At 36.3% G+C, this 26,746-nt stretch overlaps 1 protein-coding gene and 1 long non-coding RNA gene across 6 annotated transcripts; both read right to left on the bottom strand.

Moving 5' to 3' along the window:
- Window positions 1–1,977: 1,977 nt before the first annotated feature.
- AMMECR1L (AMMECR1 like) lies at window positions 1,978–26,707 on the bottom strand. 4 transcript variants are annotated; one of them, XM_087964794.1, is made up of 9 exons: window positions 26,658–26,707; window positions 24,866–24,975; window positions 22,838–23,282; window positions 13,215–13,325; window positions 10,627–10,741; window positions 9,497–9,587; window positions 8,622–8,718; window positions 7,248–7,307; window positions 1,978–2,700 (listed from the first exon to the last, which is right to left on the bottom strand). In XM_087964794.1, the coding sequence occupies exons 3-9, from the start codon at window positions 23,242–23,244 to the stop codon at window positions 2,589–2,591; spliced, it is 993 nt and encodes a 330-aa protein (XP_087820920.1). In that variant the 5' UTR covers window positions 23,245–23,282; window positions 24,866–24,975; window positions 26,658–26,707; the 3' UTR covers window positions 1,978–2,588. The 4 variants fall into 4 exon arrangements, with proteins under 4 accessions (XP_087820920.1, XP_087820919.1, XP_026538455.1 ...); XM_087964793.1 differs by lacking the exon at window positions 26,658–26,707 and adding an exon at window positions 26,275–26,626; XM_026682670.2 differs by lacking the exons at window positions 7,248–7,307; window positions 26,658–26,707 and adding an exon at window positions 26,275–26,626.
- On the bottom strand, window positions 18,387–19,305 carry LOC148130902 (uncharacterized). Of its 2 annotated transcripts, none has more exons than XR_015749444.1 (3): window positions 19,226–19,249; window positions 18,643–18,707; window positions 18,387–18,506 (listed from the first exon to the last, which is right to left on the bottom strand). It is a non-coding gene; the product is annotated as an uncharacterized LOC148130902 (long non-coding RNA). The 2 variants fall into 2 exon arrangements; XR_015749445.1 differs by having other exon boundaries at window positions 18,432–18,506; window positions 18,656–18,707; window positions 19,226–19,305.
- Window positions 26,708–26,746: the final 39 nt, after the last annotated feature.

Here is a 26,746-nt window from a genome sequence, read left to right as displayed (position 1 = left end):
AAATCAGAATCCAACTTTAACAGAGGCATTTCCATTACTATGGATTAGGGAATTAGATGGAAACAGGGGCATGGAATGGGACCAGTTCTCACTCCAAAACTATTTTGACTTATTTCATTATAATAATAAAATTAGACCAAATAAGTTGTCACTCTTAAAAGTCTGTTCTTTAAATATTAAGGCCCCCATCTAACTCCTTAGCTCTCCTACACTCATTAAAACAAAATAGTTAATGCTATACACTGCTGATTACATGTAACAGGGCAAACATTTTCTTAAAAAAAAACACCAATATTGGTACGGCACTATATGCTTGCATGACCAGTCTTACCAAATGTGCTCGGGGTGAAAGTTTAGCACCATTTTTTTTCCTTTTTGCTTAAAAAAAATCTTTACAATTGAAATTCTAACATAGAACACTAATAGTAATTTGTGTAGCCCTATAGTTCAATTCTGTCTGAGAGCAGAGATGGATGGCATGACCGGAGCTTAACTTTCCCCTCCCGTTCTACAGTTTCTTTTCTGTTGAGGGCACCAGTAAGAGTAGTAACAATTCACTTTAATTTGTAAAAAGGCTAATTTACTCTTACAATAGGAAACTGAAGAAGTCTCTTCATATATATTTCAGCATAATCAGAAGGGAAAAAGTAGTAATCCAAATGAATAATTCCAGTGCAAAATTAAAAGCTGTAACAATATTGGGCATGACTAGTGTGTATTCTTCTTTTACCCCTCCCTTCTACAAATATTAAATAAACTATATGATTTTTTTTCCTGAAATATGTGAAGAGTGTTAGAAAAATAATGCAGTTTGAACGAATCCTAGATTCTCTGAAGTAGGCCTGTTGCAAAGAAGGTAATATACATTTGCCGTTTTCCAGACAGCAGTTAAAGTGTTGACAAATAATGTTTACCTCAATATATAAGCAATTCACGATTACTTATACTTCTTTCTAAGAATGGGGCATCTGCTTGGCCTTAGGGGCTTTGCTTTGAGATTGCATTTACTCTTCTGTTTCACCATGATAAGGTTAATTTGTTCAAAAGTGAGGAAGATTTTTTTTATCCTGTATTCAAATGGAATTTCTAGATACTTTTTTGGTTTCTTTTACAAAAGCAACTTGTTCCATATAGTGCAATATGGTATCATACTGTCATTATCATCATCTGATTGTTCCTCTTTTTCAAGATGATTATCAATTTTTTTCAGAAATCCTGTATTTCATTTCATTTAGAAGATTAATGCTACCATTCTATAAATTAACTTTGGGGATATTGTTCTTATGATAACATTTAATGACTCACACAGGAAAATTGAGATAGTGAATATTTTGAAAAGTTTTTCGTTTACTATTCAGTGTCCTGCATATTCAATTAACAATAGAAAACTTGAAAATCTACAGGATATTAAAACCTGGATCCCGGTTAAATTTTTTTGGTAGGTAAATAACATTGTTTAGGTTCCAATTCTAAATACAATTTAACTGGAAGCAATTAATTTAAAATAATTTGTTTACCTCCAATTACTGTATATTATTTAGGGCTGAAGCATCAGTGCAGCAAGAACATATGCAGATCTGATAACCCACTTCAGCTAACATTTAGTGTGTTTTATTACCTACTAGTGTCACACTAGCAAAAAAACTCGCTGCCTGTGAAAAACACAGGTCTCATGGAAAATTTTCAATAACAAAAATCCACACTCTTTTTATTACAATAAGGATAGCTTTGTGGGGAAAAATCTGCTGCAATTCATTTGCAAATCCTACTACCTGAACTTTAAGTAAGACATCCAAAAACCCCCAAAGATTACACTTCTGGAATATAAGGAAACCTATGCTACTTCCATACACAACCCATAGTGGTTTGCCTTCTTGCATGCAGTATCTTATCTAGTAAGTTACTTTCTTTTTGTGTCAAAAATAAAAGTAGCTAGGTGTATAAATTGAAACCTTCCGGATATGAATAGGCAATGCATTTTATCTGCAGTAAATTTTATTTTACCTTTTAAATCTTTGATTAATTGCCATCTTCTGCAAGGAGGAGAACTTCCAGACATACCATCCTTATAACAAGTCATAACATGTTTGCTTGGGACATGTTAGGACTACTTAGCTTATGGTAGATAAATATTAGAGATTAAAAAAAAAAAAAGAAAATACAAATAATCTAAAAATCTTTTGTTGGACTCCGTTGCCAGACTGCCAGAAGAAATCTCCTACTTGATCAGGGGGCATTGTAATTAACAATTCAAATGAACACAGTGCAATTTAACACAGAGACAGAGCAATCTGAAGTGGTACTGCCATTCCTCAAGTTTCTTTCTATCCAACGGCAATGGTCCCAGGTACTCAGTCCAAATGAACCCTCATTCTGGAAAATGAAGTAAGCTTGGGCCTCTGAAATTCAGTTGCACTCACTTGGTAGCCCCCACCACCCATAATCAACTGGAAGGCAGACTTGGCAACGGAAGCTAGCATCATAAAATGGTGCAGTAATAGAAGTAACTGGACCAGGAAGAGGAGGCATCCGCTCCAATGATGTCGTAGCTGGCAGCTGGGGGGCGGGACTGGTCATGCAGCTTTGTGTCAGGAGTAATGATTGTAGAGGGGTGGGGCATGGAGAGTGCCATTTTGAAAACAATGCTGTCGTGAAGCCATGTATTCTGCATAACTGATTGTCACCTTTTCACTGCGGTATCTAAAAGAAAAAATGATGGATTTTTAAAAACACATTTATAAATAAAACAAACAGATCAAATTTGCCATAGATGAAACTGAAATCTTGCCATAGAGGAAACTGAAATCCTATTGCTATATGTTGATGCAATGACCTATTAAATTTTTTATCGATACAGTTCTCTTAATTTAGGCTTCTCCAAATGGTTATCGGCCAAACATAAACTTCAGAGTTATGGAAGCTGTAGACCCATAAACTGAGACAATATCAATTTTGTAGGAAAGGCTTTTTATATTGCTAAATACTCAACATGAAAAGATCAATATTCCAATACAAAGCAGTATATTATTATCACCCTTTTCTATAGCAGTGGTCTTCCATTCACTCTGGAAACAGAATTGAAAAAGGCTTTGAAGTTGCTTCTGGAATGAAAAGATATTTCTTTCCAATTTTTGGAATGACAAACCAGAAAGTGCAAGGGACATGAAAATGTGGTGTGTATATAAACTCAGTCTACCATTTTCTTACAGCAGAAGCAGACAGTTCTACAGTGGAACATTCTGGAAGGATCTTACAAAGTAATGGAGTTACCTTTTAGCTGAGGTACACTTTAAGCTTATAATGTTTTTAAAGGAGTACACAGAGATCTATGTGAAAACCCTACAGGTGCAGGATAGGGATATTAGTGATACAGATGGCTGATCATAAAACCAACTGAATAATAACCAAGACAAGGACAAATATACTGTATTATGACAACCAATGAAACCAACCTCTTTGCTTCAATTAACTTTTCAACTCTGGCCTTAGCTGCTCAACCAAGGACTCAAAGAATTCTGATAGGAGAAATGGGGAACAGTCTAGTTTTTCTGTTCCCCTTTTTGTCCCTGATGACTTGGAATAGTTGGGGAGTCCCAACACTGGTTTTCTTGCTTTTTATTTTGCTTTGTTTTCTTGCTTTTTATTTGGCATATAGTTATTTATTGGTACAGTATGTGCCTGGTCCAGTGAGTCTGCAACCTGCCTGGAAATGCTTTGGACTTTCCAATTAGTATCTGACAGAAGATTGTCATGAATGGGAGTGGGGACAAATTACCTGATTGAACTAGTTAGGAAGGTGATTGCTGCCGTGATGAAGGGATTGTGGGACTGGGTAAACAGTATGGGCAGCTAACACACCCTCTCGTGTCTAGGCTGGGTGTTGGCAACTCACGGCTTCAGAGTCGCATGTGGCTTTTTGATCCCTCTCCTGAGGCTCCCTGCCGACCCAGTCACGCGACCTGATCTCTGCCCCAAGACACTGGCCCAACCCGGCCATGGCTGATGCCAACCTCACTAATATGAGGGCTGGCGGGGTGGGAATGGGATCTGGGAGGAAGGTATGACAGAAAGGGGAGCAGGTCTGCAGCTGAGGAATGAGCATGAGCCATGGTGGCAGTTTCCCCAAAGATCACCCTCCTTCTCCTGTGACCCCCTAACTGGATGTTGCGGGGGCGGGAGGACATGCACGGTCCGGGATACCTTCCTCAAGTGAGCAGCCGGGCTCGGCTAAAGCACAGCGAAGGTGTGCGGAGTGGGCGGGTTGACCGGCTGATGGGTGAGCGTCTTTGGTAAGGGCGCTGCGGTTTTCTCTGAGTCTGATTCCCAGGGTGGGCATGCAAGGTTTGACGGGGCCAGCACTTTCCCACTGCCCTCAGCTTCTTTACTCCTCCAGCTGAGTGGTGCCACTAGTGACATTAATTGAAAAGCTTCCAGGTGGTAAAAGTCCCCCGTGTGAGATTTAAAGCCTGCTTGGGCGCAAGAGAGGGTATCTTCACTCGTACAAATGTGAGAGAAAGAGAGACAGACAGACAGACAGAGAGAAATTAGGAGAAAGAGAGACAGAGAGAGACAAATGAGAAAATGATGGAGGGAGAGAATGAGTGAGGAAAAAGAGAAAGAAATGAGAGAGAGAGAAGGGGTAGAGGAAGAGAAATGAGACAGAGATGGAGGGAGAGAACGAGAGAGAGGGAAATAGAGGGAAACAAATGAGAGAAAAGGGGGAGAGAAAGAAAGAGAAAGAGGAAAAAGAGAAAAAACAGAAATGAGAGGAAGAGAAAGAGAGAAATGAGAGAGAAAAGGGAAGAAAAGGAGAAAGACAAATGAGAAAATGATGGAGAGAATGAAAGAAAGGAAAAAAAGAGAAACAAATGAGAGAGAAGGGGGAAGGGGGAAACAAATGAGAAGAGGAGAAAGAAAGGAAAGAAAGAAAAGGAGAGAGGGAGAGGAAAAAGAGAAAAATAAGAAATGGGAGGGAGAGGGGGCGGAGAGAACACCGGAAGGCACAAAACCTGAGCAGGCATGGCTGGGGGGGTATCATGTGACTGAGTGGGAATGATATTGAGTTGGCTATGCCCACCCAGATTTTGTGGCTCTCAGTGTTTTCTTTTCTGTGGGAAATGGGTCCAAATCAGTGGTGGTATGCTACTGGTTCAGCCAAACCAGTAGTAAAAAGCACTACCAGTTGGCCGAAGAGGTTCCTCTGATGATCAGCTGAGAGGATAAAAGAAGCGACAAGTGCATGGGCAGATAGGTGGTCGCTCCTAGCTTTTCGTTTCTTCGTCCTCCCAGCTGATTGGTGCGTTAGGGGCGCGTGCGCAATCACCCACTGAACCGGTAGCAAACCACCACTGCAGGGGGGAAATGACCGAGCATATTAATGTTTCACTGGAGGTTGGACCTCAGGATTGGCCATAGTTGTTGGAGAAGTCATCTGCTATAACCCCAGGCAGCAAACTGCCGTACATGCGTGTCGCCAACATGGAAGAGTTGAGGGATCCATGTGCTCTCTGTATTGAAACAGGGCCCAAACTGAGAAGAGGTTACTCCTTCCACTCCTCTGAACATCAAAATATTTTTCAGCCCATATAACTTCTAATTTAATATTGATACATGCTTGATAAGGGGAACACATAGAAGGAACCAACTATAATTGAATAGTTTTAGTATTTGTTTTTCCACCTTTTTCTCTGTGATTCCTTTTTAGGTCAATTAAATCCACTAATGGCAGTAGTGACCAATAATACTCAATGTTCTTTTCATTAGTATGGTAGGTATTATTCCTATCTGTTATTCCACTCACTATTGGATTCAAAATGTAAATATGTGGGGAAGGAATTGTTAATGTTATATTGGAAAAAAAGTGAACAAATACAGCACACATGTCAGAAATTATGAATAGAAAAACAGAACATTAGCTAATCAAGTGAAACTAGGCATGAGCAGTAAAAAGAACATATTGTGTACAATGCTAGACTGTAAAATTAACTACCACCAGATGTGATAGATGTGATGATGTATTCTAGTTTAGAGAATCTGAAAAAGAAACTAGATAAGTATATTGATTATCAATTATTACTAGTATTAAGGCCATTGTCTACCTCAAGAAGCTAAGATGGCTCTAGGAGAAGAGCCCAGAGCTGGGTGAGAGAGTTAAGTGCATTATAAGCTTAGTTGTTATATCCCCAAAAATGGTCCAAATCAAATCCCTCCTAAATTCTGTGGTAGAAAAGGTAGTTGGCAGCTTCAGAGGATCTTAGATGAAAAAGATTTTCTAGATTCTTTTAAATCTGGTTTCAAGCACAGCTGTGGGACAGACACTGAATTGGTCATACTTATGGTTGATCTCTAGTGAGGGTGGGATGGTGGTCGTGCAACTATCCTGATTCTCTTTGATCTCTTAGCAGCATTCAAGACCATCGACCATGGTATCCTTTTGGTCCAGCTACAGAGTTTAGGACTGAGTGGCACAGTTCTGTACTAGTTTAGCTCCTTTTTCCAAGGTCACTACCAATTGATGTTGATAAGGAGTGAGAGATCCAGCCCGACTGCTCTCTTATGTTGTACTGCAGGGCTTAGTGCTCTCTCCACTCCTATTTAACATCTACATGAATTTGCTGAGTGAGATCATCTGTCAACATGGGTTGAGATATCATCAATACGCTGATATTGATGCTTTTAGATTTCTACATCTTGTGACCTAAGTAATGAGGTCACTATCCTCTCATGGTATCTGAAGGGCTGGGACCTGAATGCAGGACAACAACTGAACCCTGGCAAGTCTGAGTGGCTTTGGATGAATGGAGTTGTCCTATCCCATTCAGACTCCATTCACAATTTAGAGGTTCTCCTGAGCTTGCATTTTCTGCTCTAAGTTCAGGTGGTAGTCATGACAGCCTTTGTACAGCTTTGGTTGGTGTACCAGCTGCAGTCTTTCCTGGATCAGGACTCTTTGTGCTCAGTCATTCAAGCCCTAATCATCTCATATCTGAATTACTGAAATGCATTTTACATGGGGCTAGTCTTGAAATCTATTTGGAAGCTTCCACTGGTACAGAGTGTAGCAGCATGAACAAACTCTGGGGCCCGTTGAGTGACCCATGTTATGCCACTGCTGTGTGACCTACACTGGATGCTGCTTTGTTTCTGAATGCATTCAGGGTGTTGGTTATGACCTTTAAAGCTCTCCATAGCATAGGTCCAGATTACCTGATGAGCTGTCTCATCTTGCTGAGATAAGCTTGCCCTACCTGTGTTGGCAGGAGGCCTGTTGAGGATCCTGTTGGTCAAGGAACTCCAATTGACAAGATCTAGGAGAAGAGCATTTTCTGCTGTAGCACCAGCTCTCTGGAACTTCCTGTCCTCTGGGATAAGGTTTGTCCCACCCACCTATCCTTCCACAAGGACCTCAAGGACCTGGCTTTGCGGGTTGGCCTGGGAACCCAATAGGGGAGTATGTAGCGATGGCTACTGGACTAATTAGATGACCCTACCTCTCCCCTGCATTTCCTGCTCTCCCTTTGCCTGTCTTTTTAATTTTATATTATTGTACTTCCTTTGTTTATTTTTATTATTTTATTCATTTGTTCTTGTTATGTTTACATTCTTCATCATTTTTTTTGCATTTTATTGTTATAAGCTGCCCAGAGTAGCCCCACAGCGAGATGGACAGCAAATAAATTTAACAAACAAACAAACTCTGCCCCCCACCTCTGCCTGCTCTTTTCATACAAGAACTGACTTAAATACCTGTTACAAAGGAGCAACAGTGGAAAAGAACATTTATAATTCATGAAATTAAGCAATTCATTTTTATGTTATTAAAGTGATTCGTCTACCTAACATGATACTTTATTTCTAGAAATATCAAAGCCTAAATATTCCCTGATGTTTCCATTTTATAGTATCTTTTTTCAATTTTTTAATTATTGAAAAAGAATCTTGTTTTCAAATGAATAGAAAAAAATTAAACAAGATTCCCACTAATTAATTCATAGAGTATCTTCTGGTGGGAAATAGAAGAGGGGCCTTCCATGCTGTAGCCCCTACTTTTGGGAACATTCTCCCCTCAGAGATTAGAAAGGTGCCAACCCTGTTCGCCTTTCATAAGGGACTTGGGGCTAGGAATGTGTTAAGGGCCCTATTTCTTTGCTTTACTGTTAATTAGTTATCTCGGTTGCTGCATGAAATTATACTTTGGATGTTTTTATTGTTTTTAATTGCTTTAGTTGTGTTATAGTTTTAGAACTGTAAGCTGCCCAGAGTCACTTGGTTGAGATAGGAAGCCATAGAAACTGAATAAATAAATAAAATAATAGTTTAATCCTGTTAAAACAGTAAAATTAACATTAAAAGATAACACAGATTTTATTTTCTCAAGATGTCATTTTTTCCTAAAATTCCTTTGTAGATTAAAAAAACCATAAAATATGTAAAATAAATTCTAAGTTCAAATTGTTGGCAATTTGGAGAATGGGGTGGTGGTGGTGATAATAACTATAGGATCAAGAACATCTAATTTAAAATTTAAAACTTTGCAGGAATTTTTTTTTTCAGAAATATGTTCTTCTAATTAGAATCAGAAGCAGTGATAATACTAATACAAAAATAACAAGAAAGTTTACCTGGTGAGTTTAATAGTTTTCCTAAAGTCATTGGTAATTGGAGCCTTAAAACCACCTTTCCTGAGCAGGGAGTCTATTGTTTGAATCTGATCCCAATCTGTTTGGAAATGACAGCAGCAGACATAAATACAAGCTTAATTTAAAAAAGAGATAGCCACTTAAAAGAAAGCTCGTTACTCAGGTTATTGATAAGCTGCTGATAAATAGCTACTGATAAACAGAATAGTAACTATGAATATTGAATATTACATGATTAAAATTTCGTGCATATGTATTTCAATAATAAACAACCAAAATTATCAAGTCTAATATTAGAGGTTCATACTATTTTATCTATATAGTAAACAAATATAATCATGCTTTAAAATGAAGTACACTATAGCTATAATTTAAAAATTTAAATCTACTAAATTTCCCTGTAGGGTTTAAATTATACTTTGGTCTTTTCATGCAGGAAGAGAAAATGTGATTTTTCTGCATGCTGGAACAAATAATTTGAGGAATTGTATTATATTTCAGGGCAAAACATCAAAATAAATTATTGACTCAAACCATAATCTGTTTTCACTGTTTGAAAAATTTAAAAGTCCAAACAATTATGAATAATGCAGCATTTAAAACAAGACTACCACTTTGTTCCTTAACAAAAATTAGTATATAAATCTACAAATAAATAAAAACAAAATATCTTTAAAAAATCACCACCCACTGAATGTATTACTATTTTGAGTCATTTAAGGTCAAGGCCTCTGAATACTTTAGCCAAAGGTGAGGAATGGCTTTATTCAGTATCTGTGTACGCCATCTCCATGATTTACATTTTTCATTTATACAATTTTCACTTAATATAGAATTACATTTTATTCCTAACTCACCTTGTTCCTTAGCAACTTCAGGTAAGTATGTAGCTGTGCGCTTAACACCTTTCTCATTGATGAACTCAATTCTGATCCCATGGATCCCAACCTAAAAATAGAAGTATTAAGTCAGCTGGGATGTATTTTCTGAGAAAAAGGATTCACCCTTGCCATGGATCTTATTCAAACATCAGTCTGAAAAAAGTCTTGTCTTGCCTCTAATTCTTAGCAGTCCCAATTGGTCAAAGATAGCTTCTCAGGGTGATTTTTGCTTGGCATTTATTACCCAAGAGTAAAAGGCGACTGATTGATCCTTCTTGCTCTGTTATTCTTAATAACTGTTTCCAAATCCCTAATTTAAATGTACCCTTTTCTCTTTCTACAGTGTGCAATGCTTTAAGTGTAATTTCAGTTGTCATTGTCAAGATCATGGATATTTCTAAATTTGTTTTCCTTATTAGAACTGTTTTTATTTTTCCAGTGAAATGTCCAACTTTATTCCTTAGCTTAAGAAAACAAAGCTGTATATCACCCTTTAATATTAACTTTACTTTTTTCATTTTCATAATGAGCTGTTCTCACTTCTTTACTTTCAGAGAAGATGATATATTTTCCATTGGCTCGTGGTTTGACTTCTAATGTTTATTTCAGCGGCTCATCCAATCCTTCCATTCTTATAGAATATTTGCTAAACAAATATGGGAAAAATGTTCATCTCTATCTCATTGACTTTCCTGTTCTGAACCGTTTTGTTTCTCCAATCTCAGTTGTTTCTGCACCTTTTCCTAAGAACTTGCAACCCTTTATTCCTATGGATGCCTATCAGCTCACATGTAAATTATTCTTAGCTTCATCTATTCTTCTGATTTTGATTTTAATTGCATAGGTGTCCTTATGAGGAATCCATGTTTATGTTGCACTATTCTCAAGTTCACTGAAGCTATGAAGTTCTGTCTATGTATCAAGGTAATATTCATTTGGGAAGGACTGAAATAATTTATTCAGTAATTCAGTTTTAAATCATCCCTTTGTAAAATTTCATTCTTTAAATTCTATCATTATAACTTACTTTGTAGATATAGTACAAAATATTGATTGAATCTGAATGGCACAAAAGGATGATAGAAAAGTCAGATTCACAGTTTTACCTCCCAGTCCAAGTAGTCAGTAGCATCCTCAAAATTAGTGAGGAGGGAAACAGAGCAGAAAAGTTTAGGCAGCTCCTCACGAGTCAGGGGTGGAAATCTGCTGTCCTTAAGTGCACTAAAGTAGAAAGAGAACATGCTCACAAACATATATAAAATAGCTCATCATTGTATAATTTGGAAGTTTTACTGCATTCTAAGAATTATTTAGTTAAATTTAAGGGAAAAAAACATCACTTTGGGATAGAACAGATTTATACATACTACAAGAAGTACTAAATAAAAATAGAACTTCCGGTTTGTCGGCCGCGAGCGGCAGGGATTTGCGAAGCTGCGCGATCCCCTGCCGCGCTAGCCGTTTTTGGGGCTCCGACCCAGCCGGACGGAGCTGAGCTGCCCTGCAGGGGCAGCTGAAGGTAGGGGATCCGGAGAAGGGTTTGGGGTGCTGCAGACTCCCTCCTGGCCGGCAGAACTCCCTTTTCCCAGGACGGTGCAGCGGCGGTCTGTAATGGCCGCCACAAAGAAGCTGGCAGCCGGGTAAGAATGCGCAGGAGGAAGTGGAGAAAGTGATTGAGAGGAGAAAGTTTTCTTGGCTCCTAGGACTCTAAGACATATCTAATAAAATTCCTGAAAAGTATGACTTTCTGAATAATACCTGCCAGAAGAGGAAAAAAGCGGCTGTTTGAAGGTGCTGAAAGGATAGCTTTCCCTCTTTCCCTACGGAATAAATAACTGGATATTAAGAAACCTATTTCTTTTAGGTGAAAATTGGTTTTAAGCGATGAGTGGGAAGAGAGAGGATTAAAAGAAAACATTTGTATGCTAAGACTTTGTTGGAGCAGATGCCTTAAGGATTTGAAGACTAGAATATATTGCAATAAGATTTTAAACAGATTTGGACTTTCTTTCTTTTGGATTGATATTGCCCCAGAAGGAGAAAGTGAGAACTCTGCCTTGGTTTGGACTGACTGATAACTTTGGGACTGTTTTATTTTTTTATTTTCTTTTGAATATTCTGGTTGTTGTAAGAAGAAAGAAGGGGAAAAGAAAAGAAAAGATTTATAATGGCTCTTTCTGTTGAGGAACTAAGAAAAGAATATGAACAAGCAAAAAAAAATGGTAAAGATGGTGTGGAAGAAGCTTTCCTTTTCTTAGAAATGGCGCTTATTAATTATCAACAAACATTACAACAGATGAAGACAGCAGAGGAACAAGAAAGAAAGAAAGGAGCCATTTTTAATGAATCTCAGAACTTGATCCAGAAAGAAGGAAGAGAGAAAGAAAAGAAAAGAAAAGAAAAGAAGAAAATTAAAGGACTTAAGGACTTAAGATCTAAAAAACATTTAAGAAAGGGAAAAATAAGGTGCAAAACCAATATGATGATAGTAAACAAAGGGAAAAGGAATACGACAGAGAAGGGAAGCTGGCAAGGCAGAGGCTAGAAGAAGGGGGTAGAAAGGTTTGTTGGGAGAAGAAAGAAAGGGAAAAGGTGGAGAAAAGCTACAATGTTTTGAAATTAAATGAAAAAAGAAATTTTTTTGGATAATGGATAAAGTATAATTTTTTTAAAAAAAAGATTTTGCAAGGTACATAAGATGAGATGGTAGTATTGTAATGATTTAAGAGTTGATAAGCGATTAAAATGTTAAAATGTTTAAAAATGATTGGCTTTAAAACTTAATAATAGGGAGGTTTAGAATATTGTTTTAATTAAAGAGTTTAATAAGACTATGGTATTGATGTTATTATAAAATTTTTATTATAGTATCTTTTTAATATTTGGATTTATTGTCTAATTATGTACTTAATTATGTTGGATGTATTAGTTAGATAGAATGTACCAAGCAAAATCAGATTGGGTATTAGATATTATTTTAAAGATTAATTTGATTAACTTAGGGGGAGATAGAAAGGCATCATACTCTGATTAATGATTTCAGGAGAAACTTATTTTCTTTTTTTTTATAAGGAATGAGACAAAGGGATGATAAAAAATGGACAAAAGATATAAATATAATGATTCAAATTAAGATGATTAATTAAGATAGAAGTAAGAAGTGTGAAATATGTGGGAAAGTTAATATAGAAGGCTTAGAATGGTAAATAAAATAAGTAATGATATGTAAGATGAGCATGAATATAATTGAAGTCCATGAAGAGAGACACCTGGGTCCAAGTTACTTTCCAAAAAGATTTTTTTATGTTTTGTGTGTTGTGTGTATATGTCTTTTGGGGGGAGAATTAGTTAAAAATTGTAGAAATATAGATTGAGAATAATGGTAACTAAGTCAGAAAGAAACAGATGAAATAATAATAATGATATTGAATAAGAGTAAAGAGAAGTAAAGAGAAATTGAATAAGAGGTTTTGGTATGTTGTATGGAAATGGTTTAAAACAGAATTATAATTTATCTGACTTGTTAAATTGACAATGAAAAAAGGTTTAAACATGTAATGAATAATGACAATTTGTGTGTTTTAAAAATTAATAAAACTTGTTTAAAAAAAAAAAAAGAAGTACTAAATAAAAATACAGTATGTATACAAAACTAATTGGGCTTGGTTTTCTGAGAGATCACTGTAGATTTTACCTGGTTAATGTGTATTCCCTGAGTCCTGAGTGAAGATTCATGGCAGAGAAAGTTCCAATGCAGCCCCGAAGTCGTTTGTCACGGCCTGTCTTCCATGTCACAAAGAGTGGGCTGAAAATGCATAACACAAAAGCTTCAAATAATTCTTGCTGAGAAAAATGAATTAAAATATAAAAAATATGACTACATTTGTAATGAAAAATCAATGTATCCCCTTTTCAGCTTTCAATGCCTGTTTCATTGAACTAAATTACAATCTGCTTTCCTTCTTTTATACTTTTCAAAACCTTAGAAGTACTTAAAATGACAGGTTACATTGTTTTTAAGAATGCACAGTAGTAATTCAATAGCAGTTTTTGAAAAACATGCTTTAATAATGCTGTTACCAACACAAAGACAATAATTTCACTTGGCTTAAGTATGCAGAATATTGAGTACCTGCTTCGTTTCTGTGTAAGAAGAGAGAAAATTGCTTCTTTTGGGGGGCAGGACTTGGCAATATGTTTGGATGACCTAAATCAGGATAGGTAGGCAGCATAATCCTATTGATTCTTCTGAAGTGTTCAAATGAAGGGCAGGGAATCTGAAGCTCAAACAAATTTTGCTGAATGTCAGCTACCAAATTTACTTTTTCTTTACCAGCCATACTGTTGACCACTTTTATTTAGCAACATCTGAAAGGCCACAGTGACATTTAATAGCTCTGGTAATGGTTTAGTACTTGACTGATGCTCCGGTCCAGAAGCAAGATTTTATGATGGCTCTTTCCTCAAGACAACAGGTTCCAGAAGTGTTGGGAGTATGATGTTCTTCCTCATGGAAGTCATCTTATCCTCAATGTTCATTTCATTGTCTGTATTGTTCACATTGGAGAGCCTATTTGATACAGTGGTTAAGGCATCAGGCTAGAAACCAGGGTCAATATTACAAGAATTTTTGTTATTCTGGATATAAAATACCACATTAAAAAGTCTGATCAGACAATCAAATTGCGTATCTAAGAGCACTTTAGACTCCATGCAGATAAATACACTTAAGCTCAGTTACCACAAAAGAGTTGGACAACCCACTTAACTGTTGCCAGGAAAAATATCTGTTCTTAGACAATAAACTCTTTCATCTAAAATATCAGCTTTGAACTGCGGGAAGGGATACTTCTAGATATTTGTGTGAGTCTGAAAAAAAAGGTACTGTTGCTTTCATATTAAATTTAATGAGCAGATTCTTTAAAACAACATTTTTTTCACATTCACTGGATAGCCTGAAAATATTGGGCTTTTTATATTACTAGAGAAAGATGAAGGCAGGAATGCTTCTAAAACATTTTTAAAGTTTGCAGTCCTGATGCACTAATTCCCTAAAGACTGGAAATAAACCTTTTGTGTTTCATTTCCTTTTTTACACTTTGTGTTTACAGACATAGCTTCAGCCTGGAATAACTAGTAGTGCTAAAACTTAAATAGGTCACTGTTTCAGTCAGGTACAATGAGCTATCGTCAACAGCAAATTATACTTGTATTTTAGTTTGAGCTTGAACATTGCATAAAATAGTAAGTTATTACTGGCAAGAAAGAATCAGAGCTCACATGAAAAGAAAAAGGTGCATCCAAGCCTGAAATTCTTGGGTCTATAACAATTTGCCACGGCCAATTTACTGCAGTACAAGAGTTTCACTAATATCAAAGAAATGGTGGAATAAAATTATTAAAGAAAGGATGCAAAAGTAGGAATAGAATGAAATGTGAATGACAAAAATTAAAACAATGTTTTTAATTTATTTTAAATAATTAAATAAAATTGTTAAATTGTCCCATGGCAAGTTGTTCCATGGCGAGTTGACCATGGCAAATTATCCTGGCTGTGGTGAATTGGCTGTGGCGAGTTGGCCGCAACGAGTTGGCTGTGGCAAGTTGTTCCATGATGGCTATTTATCCTAAAAGGGCAGATAATTGGAACTGCTACAATGTTAAAGCGATCCTCTGAACCAAATCTAAATAAATCGTTCAAGAATTATTTTTTACGAAGAAATTCTAAAATCAGGATAATATCATGGCTAACTTAGATTAAATTTAGTTTTTCTAATTCCTAAAGATAATCAGAGAAAATACAATAATTGTGGTACCATTTGCTTTTAATTTGTTGGCTATGCATATTCATGCATCTATCAAATCTGTGTTTTTAATTTTATATTAGTCTAATGTGCTTTTAAAAAATCTTAATTGTTACCCTCTGTATTACCTTCTGATCTAGTTTCTGAGTTCTTCAGTATGCTACACTTCTGTTGATATCCAATGATATCATCAGTGGAATTAAACTAGTTGCAAAAAGTATTCCAGATCTAAATCTGAAGCTCATTGTAGCTATCTAGTATAGAGTTTTCAGTTTTGTTTCTATTTTTAACAACATGGCAAAAAATGCTACAAAAACCTAGTTTGCTGGACAATTAATTCACGCATACAATAATCTGGATGAAAATTAACATTGCCATGTCTATCTGAAAAATAAGCCCGCTGTTCCATTTCTTTATCTGAGCAGCAAATAATCTATTAATATTTGTATTTTTTTGGTTATATTTTAAATCAGCTCTTACAATTTGTAATGTTATTGTTACGTAAACTATTTTTTTAATATAAGCCTGAAATCCTTGATAACAACAGTAATCCCATTAAAAGCCACAGTAAAAACAAAATAGCTACAGAATCACAAATTTGATTCTGATGTAGATTCTGTCTGCGTCCTGCAATTAAAACTTCTTTAGCATACTACCGTAATAAAGAGCAAATGATAAACTTTCCAAATTGGGAAACAGCTTTGTTTCATAAACACCATGGAAATAACAATTAAAATGTAGTTTAAGCAAACATATAATTACTCTTTGATTCATTTATACACTAAAATATGCAGATTTTTAAAAACACATTTCTTAATTCAAACTACAGATTACTCCCTTAGCTTTTTTTTTGGTTAACATTGTTTTCTTACTTAAATAAAGATTAGACTGCTTAACAATCTTATAAAGTAAAATATGCTACTCTCAGTTTAGAATTTCTTTAGATTTAGACTTATCTCTACAAAGGAAACAAAACATAGTGAAAAATAGAAATGATTTTTTTTTTTCAAAACTGGTATTGACTACAGTACATAAAAACTTTCTGTTTTTGGTATTCCAAGCTAGAAGCCAAGAATTCTGTACTGCTAGGATTGTTAGCCACTGGTAAAACATTTAATAAATTTTCAGTGCCATGGATACACTGAAAGGTACACTGAAATAGCTCTTGTATATTAAAAAAACAATAAGGGTTAAAAGAAATAAAATTCTGCATCTTTTTAAAAATAATAAGCTAACTTTAAAATATAAGCATTTAAACACGTTTTGAACTCAGACTTACTATTCAAATAGACTTTTAGGCAAATAGGTGGGTATGACTTAAAAAAAACATGCCTCCTGAAACACTCTCAGTCTTGTAGAAATTGTAAATTAAATTTAAATTTCAAGTGGAATCTGCAACAAAGCACTGGAATATAGAGTCCTCTTGTACAGGATAACAATTAACATCTTTTTTTTCAGGATAATTTCCCCTTACCCTCCTCATCTGCTCCCTTATGAACACCTTTCATATACATTGTGCAAGGACAATGTGCTCCTTCTCTCAAGAACTTTTTCAGTGAAGCTTTTCCATTACTTTTGCAAACCTTAGAGTTAACAGAAGATTCCCAATTATTCCTCCTCATTATTGGACAATATTATTTACTGCAAAAAGAGTCTCATTTATGGAACAAAAGCCTTTTTTATAGCTCTAGATTTTGCTGCATATTTTTATATATGATTTGATACCTCTCCTTGTAATAAAAACAGGAGACACTAAATTTGAAAAAAGCAAAATGCATATATAGAAGTAAAAACTGTTGCATTCCACATTGCCTAACCTATAATAATCTTAACATGGAGAAAATGTTTTCCTCCCCACCAACAGTAGCCAAGCACAAAGAACTTCACCCATAATGGTGTTTGTTTCCTTTTACTGAGTTCTGTGTTATAAACTCACCAAGCAGATTTTATTCCAACAGCCATGATTAAACAATTTTAACACTGTGATGAGTAATCCAGCAACTTCTGCACTGTGATTAAAAAAACAACAACTATCCCCAATCACTTTTCTACCAAATAAAACATGATTACCAATACAGATATTATATATCAGGGCACACTGAGGTTCAGATAGTAGAATTCTCCCAGAATTAATATGCAATTTTCATTTACTGTATGGAACAATCATTATTTATCAAGGAGGCTCTAAAAACCTGAATACATAAATTCAAGTCCTATTGTGAGAAATAGTAAGTAAGATCCAATTCATTTATACATTGAGGGCTAAAATTAAGTTAGACACAAGCATGAAATAGTAGGCAGAACTAGAACCCACATTAGTCTAGAGCAACTCCTTACACCATCATCAAATGTATTCGCTATATATTATCTATATACAAGTTCAGACATTTACACCTTTAGTTCACAGGTTATAAAGGAACATTAGATCTTTATTGAATTATAGCAGTAACATATACAATAACTTTCAGTTCAAGCTCTGGATGCAGTCTCACAATAAAAGAAGTTGGGAGACGTCCACACAAACAGATATACATCTGTTCTCTTAAGTAACCAAGAGAATGCCAAATAAGCATGCATAAGACAGCTTGCTATTAATAAGATAGCTTTTCTCCCTCAATCAATGTTAAATGACTGTCTTGTTTACAGAACCAGAAACCAGGCCTCCTGTTGAAGGCCTACTTTGTTAGTATAACTAAAACTCAAATGGTTGGATCTATGCCCCTTAATAGTAAGAAATCTCTTTTTATCCAGTATGATTCTGAACAATAGAAACCAGGTGTTAAGTGAACATTACCATCTATACTAACAAAAAGACAAGCGCTGCAATAAAGTGAAATCCTTATTTTTATTGTAAATATGTGTCCCACCTTTCTACATGTAGCACTTACAGTGCTGTAGTTCTCAAAACCACACAGAAGGGATTGAAAACTACCCAGTCACATTTTATAAAAGTAGTGGGTGTGGGTATTCTTGCTTAATCTTCCATAGAGAACATTGCTTCACTTGTTCTGTAACTGGTTGCTGAAATATGGAACCTATTGAAATATGTTTGGCAACCACACAATGAAATAGTTGGAATCACATTGGTCTGGTTTTGCTGTAAGTTTTCCTTGTAGTCTGCATGGCATTGAGAATGGAAAATATCCAGCCCTCCATATCTAGCAAGTAGAGTATGTAGAAATCTAAAGATATAAAGAGAGAGTAACAATTAGCAGGTATAAAGCACAAGTCTCTGACTCTAAATACATAGTACTTATTTGTGAAGAAACCACTTAATACTGCTGTAGATGCTCAAATGGTGTATGTAGCAAATCTTACCCTAAATACTCACCTTTCACTGAAGAAAACCTCTGTATGTTTATTCTTGTGTTCAGGTTTTGATGCTGTGAGGCAAAAGGGATCAAAAATGATTTTGATTAAAAGGAGCAAGATTTAGAATGCCTAGCTTTCACTAACAGTTATTTATTTGCATTTACTGTTTTCACAGCTACTAGAGTACATACAATAAGCCTTTGGCGCATCAAAGTATTGTAGAAGAAAATATCTATTTGTTGATAAAATTAGTCAAAATGCAGCTTTCATTTTTTTTATTGGAAGGGGTGGGACTATTTACTGGAACGGTATTCTTGTATGATTTCAAGCCCTACAAGTTTGGCTAGTTTAGGAAACAAAGATTTTTCATTGCTTATTGAGTAATGTAATGTAATTGAAATGTAATTGAGATGTTTACCAAGTAAATTCATAGCTTGTATAGATTGTAATTAAGGTAGAATTAATCTGGGTCATCTTTTTCATGTTTCTCCCTTCCCCCACTTGTGCCCCTATTTCCTTCTCCCTTAACTGTCTTGCTACCACTCTGTGTTCCCAAAGCCTCTTTGGCATTCCACCATACATAACTTACCTGTTCAAGATGCTTTGTCCTTTTATCCCAATTATAGGAGTAGTTGATGATAGACGTTCATGTCTTAGGGTAAGGTAGCTGTTGGGAGTTCTCTAACAAATGTCAGCAGTATCCTCTGGGCAGGTTGAACTATTGTACAAAGTATTCTTCTGTATTTCTCATCACCACATAGCCCCTTAGTCAGTTGCAAATGTTCAAATGTTCTCATTATCACACTGTTTCTCTCCCTTCTTCTCTCATATACCCAGACAAGAACATACCCTAATATTTCAGCTAGACATCTTGTCTGGAGTTTATATACTGGTAAAGATACACTGGGATTGAAGGCAGGGTTAGTCGAAATCTTAACTACACCATAGCAACATTGGAGTTCTGTCATGATTTTGTTCTTGATTTTGTCTCCATTAAATATAAGGGGACATTTCCAATCACACCAACCCCTTTATCAGTGTAATGCTATTAGGATGAAACACAGTTCCTCTTATAGTATCCTATTGGCAGAACATCATAATAATAAGGATATGTTTATGTATTACCATTTTTACTTAGAAGAGTAAATCTCAAGATCAGTTGGCAAAGAAACTTTCATTAAATCCTTTTCCCACTGGCATGGCTACCATAGTGATGGGCATCTTAGTTAAGACTCCATTTGAAATTGTTTGTACACAATTGTATTTTGTTAAGCTAAGGCCAGTGTAATTAATTCCCTGTTAGATCCTGTGCCATTCTAAGCTGGAAGTTAGTTCTGAATGTTGTACTGCAGAACTCATTTTAAGTCCTTTGCTGTTCAACATATTTATAAGAAATTTGATTAAAGGATTACTATCTATGATTATCAAATTTGCTCATGACATGAAGACGGGGGGGACCGGGGGGACAGCAAACCTCTCAATACATAATACAAAGATTCAGGAAGATCCTGATACACTCAAATAAGTAGCAAGAGCAGCAAGATGAAATTCATAACTACAAATCTAGAGTCTTATACCAAATTAGGAAAAAACTAAGTGTGCATAAGGGGGGTATGATACAGGCAGCAATGTAAATCAAAAGGATTTAGTAGATTACAAGCTGAATATGACCCAACAATGTTGTGCAGCTCCAAAAAAATGAAACAAGAAAAAGCAATCCTAAGCTGTATTAATAGAAGTATAATATCAGGATCAATATAAATCATAGTTCCTCTCTTTTGAATTAATCAGACTAGTACTAGAATACTACATCCAGTTATTGGCACATATTTTAGAAAATATATGGTCAAACTAGAACATGCCCAATAGGAGCAACCAATATGATAAAAGGCTTGGAAAGCAAAAAACAACAACAAATTATGAGGAGCAGGTGGAAGTTTTGCTATATTTAGGTTGAAATAGTAAACACTTCAGAAAGAAGGCAGATGTCATCAAATCTCTGAAAGGCAATCCTATCAGACAGAATTGTTTAGAGCTGTTCCAGAAAACAGGACAACCATTAGCAGGTTTTACTAGAACATCAAAAAAAAAAAAAAAGGAAAGAACTGTTCAGTATGGTAGATTGTTTAAGCAGAGGTGTTTAAATAGAGGCTGGATTAGTAGCTGTAGGCAATGTTGTAGTACTACCATAGATTTGTACATCATCAGGAGGATTAATCTCCAAGTTAACTTCCAACCTTCATTACACAAGTAGCATTTCATAGAGAATACAGACTTTAGGAAATAATATCCAACTACTGAAGTCAAATGTTATAAGTGTGGCTGAAAACAAATGCAATATAACATGCTTCACGTGGGCCAAGAAACTGTCAAAGTATCACCAGCATTCATTCATTCATTCATTCATACATACATACATAATATTAATATTTTGCAGAAATATTTTGCCATGGGATAAAACTCTGTTAAGTAGATGTCTAGATATTTATTACATTTATATCTGATGACTTCTTCAGGAGTTCAAGGTATACCATATATAACACTCCCTCTCTAATACTTCTCACAAGATCATGGGGAGTTTAGGCAGAAAAGGGCTGGCACAAAGACACTCAGTGAGCTTCCATGACTGCGAGTACTGTAATTTGAACCTAGGCCTCCCCAGTCTTCATTCAACATGTTCACCATTAACCCATATTGCTTTATTGAAGTCTTTCCAGTTATTAATTATTAAAATATTTCCAGATATTAATATATTCATAATTTTCCATATTCTTTTAAAAGTTATAACCGTATAGACCAAAATGTTCACAGGCACATATTGATGTAGCTACAGTTGAACACTACACTAATCCAAGGATTACTGAATAAATCAAAATGCTTGATTCACACAATGCTTTAAATCATAAACTAAACACAGTAATAAACACAATTTATTAAACCATGAAGTAGCCAATAATATTTTATCCTAGAATATTGTGCAAAGTCACACTGCATGTATTCAATTACAAACTATGCTTCAGGAAATGTATGAATTACAAAGCTGGGAAACAGTATAAATTGACCCTATATGTTTATTTAAACCACAACTTTTAATATTTGAATGTGATATTGAATTATCCAATTTTTCTTGGTATAAGCATATTTTTAATAAGCATAGGATATATACTACATTCTATTAGATTATATTACTTTATCCCAATACCACCTCTCTGGTAGTTACCACTTCTTCCAAACATGTAAGAAACTATGTAAAATTGTCATCATTCAACATACTACTTATTGCTCTACTGGGAAGGCAAGCTGAACTTCATGTATGGTTGATTTTGTTTAACATAAATTGAATTCAGAGTGATTATTAATTAATTACATGAGCAATACATGGGATCAGTGCTGTATAACTGGTCAGTATAACTGACAATTTCAGTTATACATGAGATTTTATTCCTTTAAGAAACTCTTCATCTTAAAAAAAAAAAAAAAAGCAATGCACATCCTGAATCGGGACAAATTCAATCTTCCTTGGTACCCATCAATCTTCCTTGGTAGCTATCATGAATCCAACAGCAATGATGAGAAATTACTGTTGTATCCAGATTTCTGATGCAGAAAAAAGACATGGAAACGTATCATATACATCAGAAACTCTAGAAAAGAAGTGCGACAACAAGGTACCACTGTTGCTTCTGTTCCCCTTCTAGATTGTTCTGTTTTTGGAATACCATGCTTCAGATTATTTTCATTTCAGGGGATTTAAACCTAAAACAGTGACAAATCAACTAATTCCTTCGATAAATTAGAGAAAAGAAAATTCTGTATTCCTTGAAATCATTTGTAAGTACAGCTCTTTTTGATACCTTGATTATGAAATCTTATTCATACTGTGATATTCAATAAGCTCAATGCCCATTAGAATGAAAAAGATGGGGACAAATCATAATAGCTGTTTTAGTCTACTGCTGGACTTTCTTTCCTCAACCATCCATATCCTAATGCTCTCCAACTACCACTGCACAGAGTTGTTTTATCTCATAAACACTAATATGCATGCTTTCTGTTTATAGCAGACAGTTTTATATGTTAAACCATCTACAAAAACAACTATTTTAGATTTCTTAGCAGATAACCTGAATTTTGAATAACTCGTGCACTATCCTTTTGGATGGATATTCAGTTTCCCTCCCATGCCCATAAATTTACTCACTAGGGATCATTGGTAAATCGAGGAAGTCGTGGCTGAGGGAAACCATAAAGATGACAGTAGAGTACATCAAAGCAGTAGCAGCACATCTCCGCTGTCACGACTAGATTTTTGGTGCTGTTGGCAGTTCCGTTAGGCCGGGCAAGTGGGCTCAATGCTCCTGAAGTGGGATTCATTCGAGTAATTGGAGAATTTCCGGGGCATAAAGTCAAATCTGAGACATTCTCCCTTCCACTGCCCCCATCTGCATGCTGGTGGTTCTGAAGAGGACCTGAACTAGAGACTGGCACAGTTGTGGCTTGATTCCCGTGACTATGTGTTCCACTTCCAGACAATTTGGGTTTCTTTACCCCACAACAGCCTGCTGCCAACTTGGGCTCAAGTGGAGGAACACAGCGTCTTTTTCCCATCCTGATTCAGCACCTACTGTCTGAAGCACTGTAGAACCCTGATAAAACACACAATATGCAACATATGTCATTTCATTAATTAAAAAAATATATAACAAAGTACTTTTTCCAGTAATAAAACATATTATAACATACATATTATACAAGAAAACTGGCATATGGCATAGCCAAAAATTAAACAGAAACAAACTGAGATTATATGACATAATCAGAAAACGCTAGACTACCATCTTATGTAGTCCTCAAATTATGACAGCAATTGGGACCAGGATTGCTGTCGCTAAGTAATGTGGTCATAAAGTGTGGTCATATGAACACATCACATAGCAATGGCAATCCTGGTTACCACTGTAATACCGAGATATGCTAGTTGCTAAGTGAAAAGTGGCAGAAGGCGTATGGGAGTGACACAGAGGACGGGGGTGTTGCAGGGGGTATCGAAGCAAGGGAAGGCCGATGCAGGCTGTGCAAGTTACAGGAGGTAGGAGAGGAGCTTTCAAGAGTGATGCTTCAACTAATATCTTGTCTGGAGTACAAAACTGTTGTTTTGAAGACATCTTGGCTGCTTGAGGGCTTTGGAAATATTCCAAGCTGAAACCAGAATGAGTTCTAAAATGCTTGAAACCACATGTTTCATACTTGAAATGGGACATATTGTGAAATTTGAACTTGAAAAATTTAAAAATGTGCAGATCTCTACTTTCTACTTTTGGAAATAATAGTCAGAGAAACCCAAGAATGATATTTCTTCTTGGTTAGACTTCTGTTCCTATTAAAAAAATATTCTGGATCAAGACAGATGGTTATCCATACATGCTATTTATTAGGACAAAAACAATTTTTCCTTCTTTGCAGCCACCCTGCATGGTCTTCTAGAAACAAAATGGCCGTATCTTGTTATCTTTATATTTAATGAGTGCATCATCCATTCTTGGAAGTGTTATTTCCTCAGTTATAATTGGGCAATTTGTGCAATGTGGTATAAGTGATCCCTAATGATTCTGATCAGGGAATCCCAAATGATAACATAGATTCTTCAATCTCTGGCAGAAGAGCTGTTTCTGCAGAATAACTAGCTTTATTTCAAATTATAAAGTGAGCAGAAAAACAGTCTTAGCTGTAGGGCTCAAACTTTGAACAAGATTGAAGCAAATGGTTACCTAAATTGTGATAAGGATATGCAAAATTTGTAAAAATATTTAAAAATGTTCAATTACATATTTTTCACTGGCAGCTAAATATGCTGAGTAAAACTTCAGCATGCAATATATGTTTATGCTAAATTGATATTGTTTACAACTATGTGAAGGAACTGTATACTAATACTATGTGCCAAAGCTCTAAAATGTGTATACAAAATGCAGGTATTTAACACAATACTTCATGTTAAATATTTGTAAATATCAGCCTCCAAAAAATTAAGAATTAAGTCCCTATTCAGTTCCTTTTTAGAGAGAAAGAAAATAAGAGGAAAAAGTTATATAGCTAGAAGATAACCTTCCTACTTTGCTGGAGTGTGGAACAGCAGCAGCTGTCACAACTGTTAGCATCACCATTTACAAGCTATTTGCTTTTTTATACTAAAAAGCTTTTGTATATTAGGCTTCAGATAAATGCTTACTGAAAGCAGAAACCTTGTACTGCCAAGGGGGAAGTGGACAGGTGGAAGGGGAAGCTATTTTATTTCTGGAATGAATTTCCTTTTCTCACGGCCCATTCCTGTTTCCAAATCTGAAAAGAAAGAAATAAAACCTATAAATTTTTAGATGTAGTTGAACACCAGTATACTGTTACACTGTCAACAGACTTGCAAAAGTGACTAAAAATATATTGTAAAATATTTCCTATATGAGGGAATTTTTTTTCTTTGTCTCCCTTCCCCATTCATCTTTCTTATATTTGACTCTTGAAGCCTTTATTTAAATACATTTTATATTACAAATAAAATGTACACACACACACACACACACACACACACACAAATACATACATACACTTATTCTTTTAAAGTAACTTTATCTCAGTGTCTGGAACACATTTTCTTTAATATATAGCTATATGGGGGGTATTGTAGAAAAAAATGAGCAAAGTAAAGTAGAATAATACAAATTATTAGAAATATCTAAGAACAAGGAGGGACAAGGACGTTATCACTGAACTATGTAACACTGGTGGAATAAAAAGATTAGCATTTGCAAAAGAAAGTGACCTGGAATAACAAAAGCCACTATTAGAGCAATGTCTATAGAGGAAATCAAGAGTTTTCAGAAAATCCTCAGCATATTTTTTGCAACATTCAAGTTGTGAATTTTACTTCTAATTAAGGCACAATTATACGCATACTTAAATTTCCCTTGATTCCCTCCCTAAGTAAAAAAAAAGGTAGAATATTGTGAATGAGTTTAGCTTACTGTAGCTGCAATTCTAAGAACATATTAGGGACTAGTACTGCTGTGAGGCATGTTCCTGTATAGAGGCACCACAGCATATACAGTACAGTACAGAGCAAGGAACAACCTGGATTATTTTAGCAACTGCAAAAAAATCTAACTTGGATTCTCTTCATTCATACAATTTCCCAACACCATGCTATATAATTTAACATGACAGGAAAGCAGCAAGGAAAAGGAAGCTTGCCAAAGTCACCCAGTGAGCTCGATCTGCTTCAACCGGGGCGTTTTGAGCCTTAATGGGGCTAAGAACCTGGCAATCAAATAGGCTCAGGACCCCCAGACCCTAAGCGAAGTAGCAGAGCAGAACAAACGTGAAGGGACCCGCTGGCCTGGCAGGAAAGGGAGGCAGAAAGGAAAAGCTTCCAAGATCGCCGACAGGCAAGGAGACAGTCGGACAAGGAGCTTCACTTGAAGGTCTGAAGCTTCGCCTGCGGGGTAAGAGGCGAGGCAAGCGGTCTGCGGTGAGATCTGAGGAGAGCCGAAAGGCTGGGTATACTCTGCCTGCTTCTCCCCCCCCCCCCCTCCCCTCCCCCCCCCAGGGACGGGGCTGCCCAAAAAAGAGCCCGGCACGGCGCACCTTTTCTTTCCTTGACGCGAAGACAGTTCCCTATTCCAGTTACTTTTCAACCTAACCACCGCCGTCGCCACCACCACCACCGCCGCCACCGCCGCTCCTCCTGCTCTTGCCTCCCCGCCGCCGCCGCCACCTCTACTACCCCGCGCTTCATGGAGCCATGGGCCAGGGTGGGCGAGAACTGGAGAAGTGGACCCAGCGGGGCAGGGGAAGGGAGGACAAGACAGGCCGTGGGAAAGAACCGCACAGCAGAATCGGGCGAAGAAGCGCGGAGTGGCCGCCGGCTAAACAGAGCTGAAGCAAGGCAGGAGAGCCCAGGTCCTCCACCTTCCCGGCGGCCCTTTCTTTTGAGTGTGAGGTAATGGGAGAGGAATGTGCACACCGACCTCCCATCGGCCCCATGAAAACCATAGACAGAACGAGGACAGTTTCTCCAAAAAGAACCATAGATTACAGGAACTTCCACCCGCCGCAT

This window comes from Notechis scutatus, chromosome 4, assembly GCF_049901735.1.
Source record: "Notechis scutatus isolate UNSWTSFEM ecotype Mainland chromosome 4, rNotScu1.2, whole genome shotgun sequence".
In the NCBI taxonomy this organism is placed as follows: Eukaryota; Metazoa; Chordata; class Lepidosauria; order Squamata; family Elapidae; genus Notechis; species Notechis scutatus.
Note: the sequence above shows the minus strand (reverse complement) of the source record. Positions and strands in the feature narration are given on the sequence as shown.

Excerpts from the sequence above, each read along its gene's own strand:
- AMMECR1L (XM_087964794.1), bottom strand. The coding sequence starts at position 23,244 with ATGGGAAAAAGACGCTGTGTTCCTCCACTTGAGCCCAAGTTGGCAGCA. Across the intron at positions 13,326-22,837 it reads CGATTTACCAATGATCCCTA|CCCACTCTTTGTGACATGGA; the intron begins GTGAGTAAATTT and ends ATGCATTTTCAG. Across the intron at positions 9,588-10,626 it reads CTGACTACTTGGACTGGGAG|GTTGGGATCCATGGGATCAG; the intron begins GTAAAACTGTGA and ends TTCTATTTTTAG.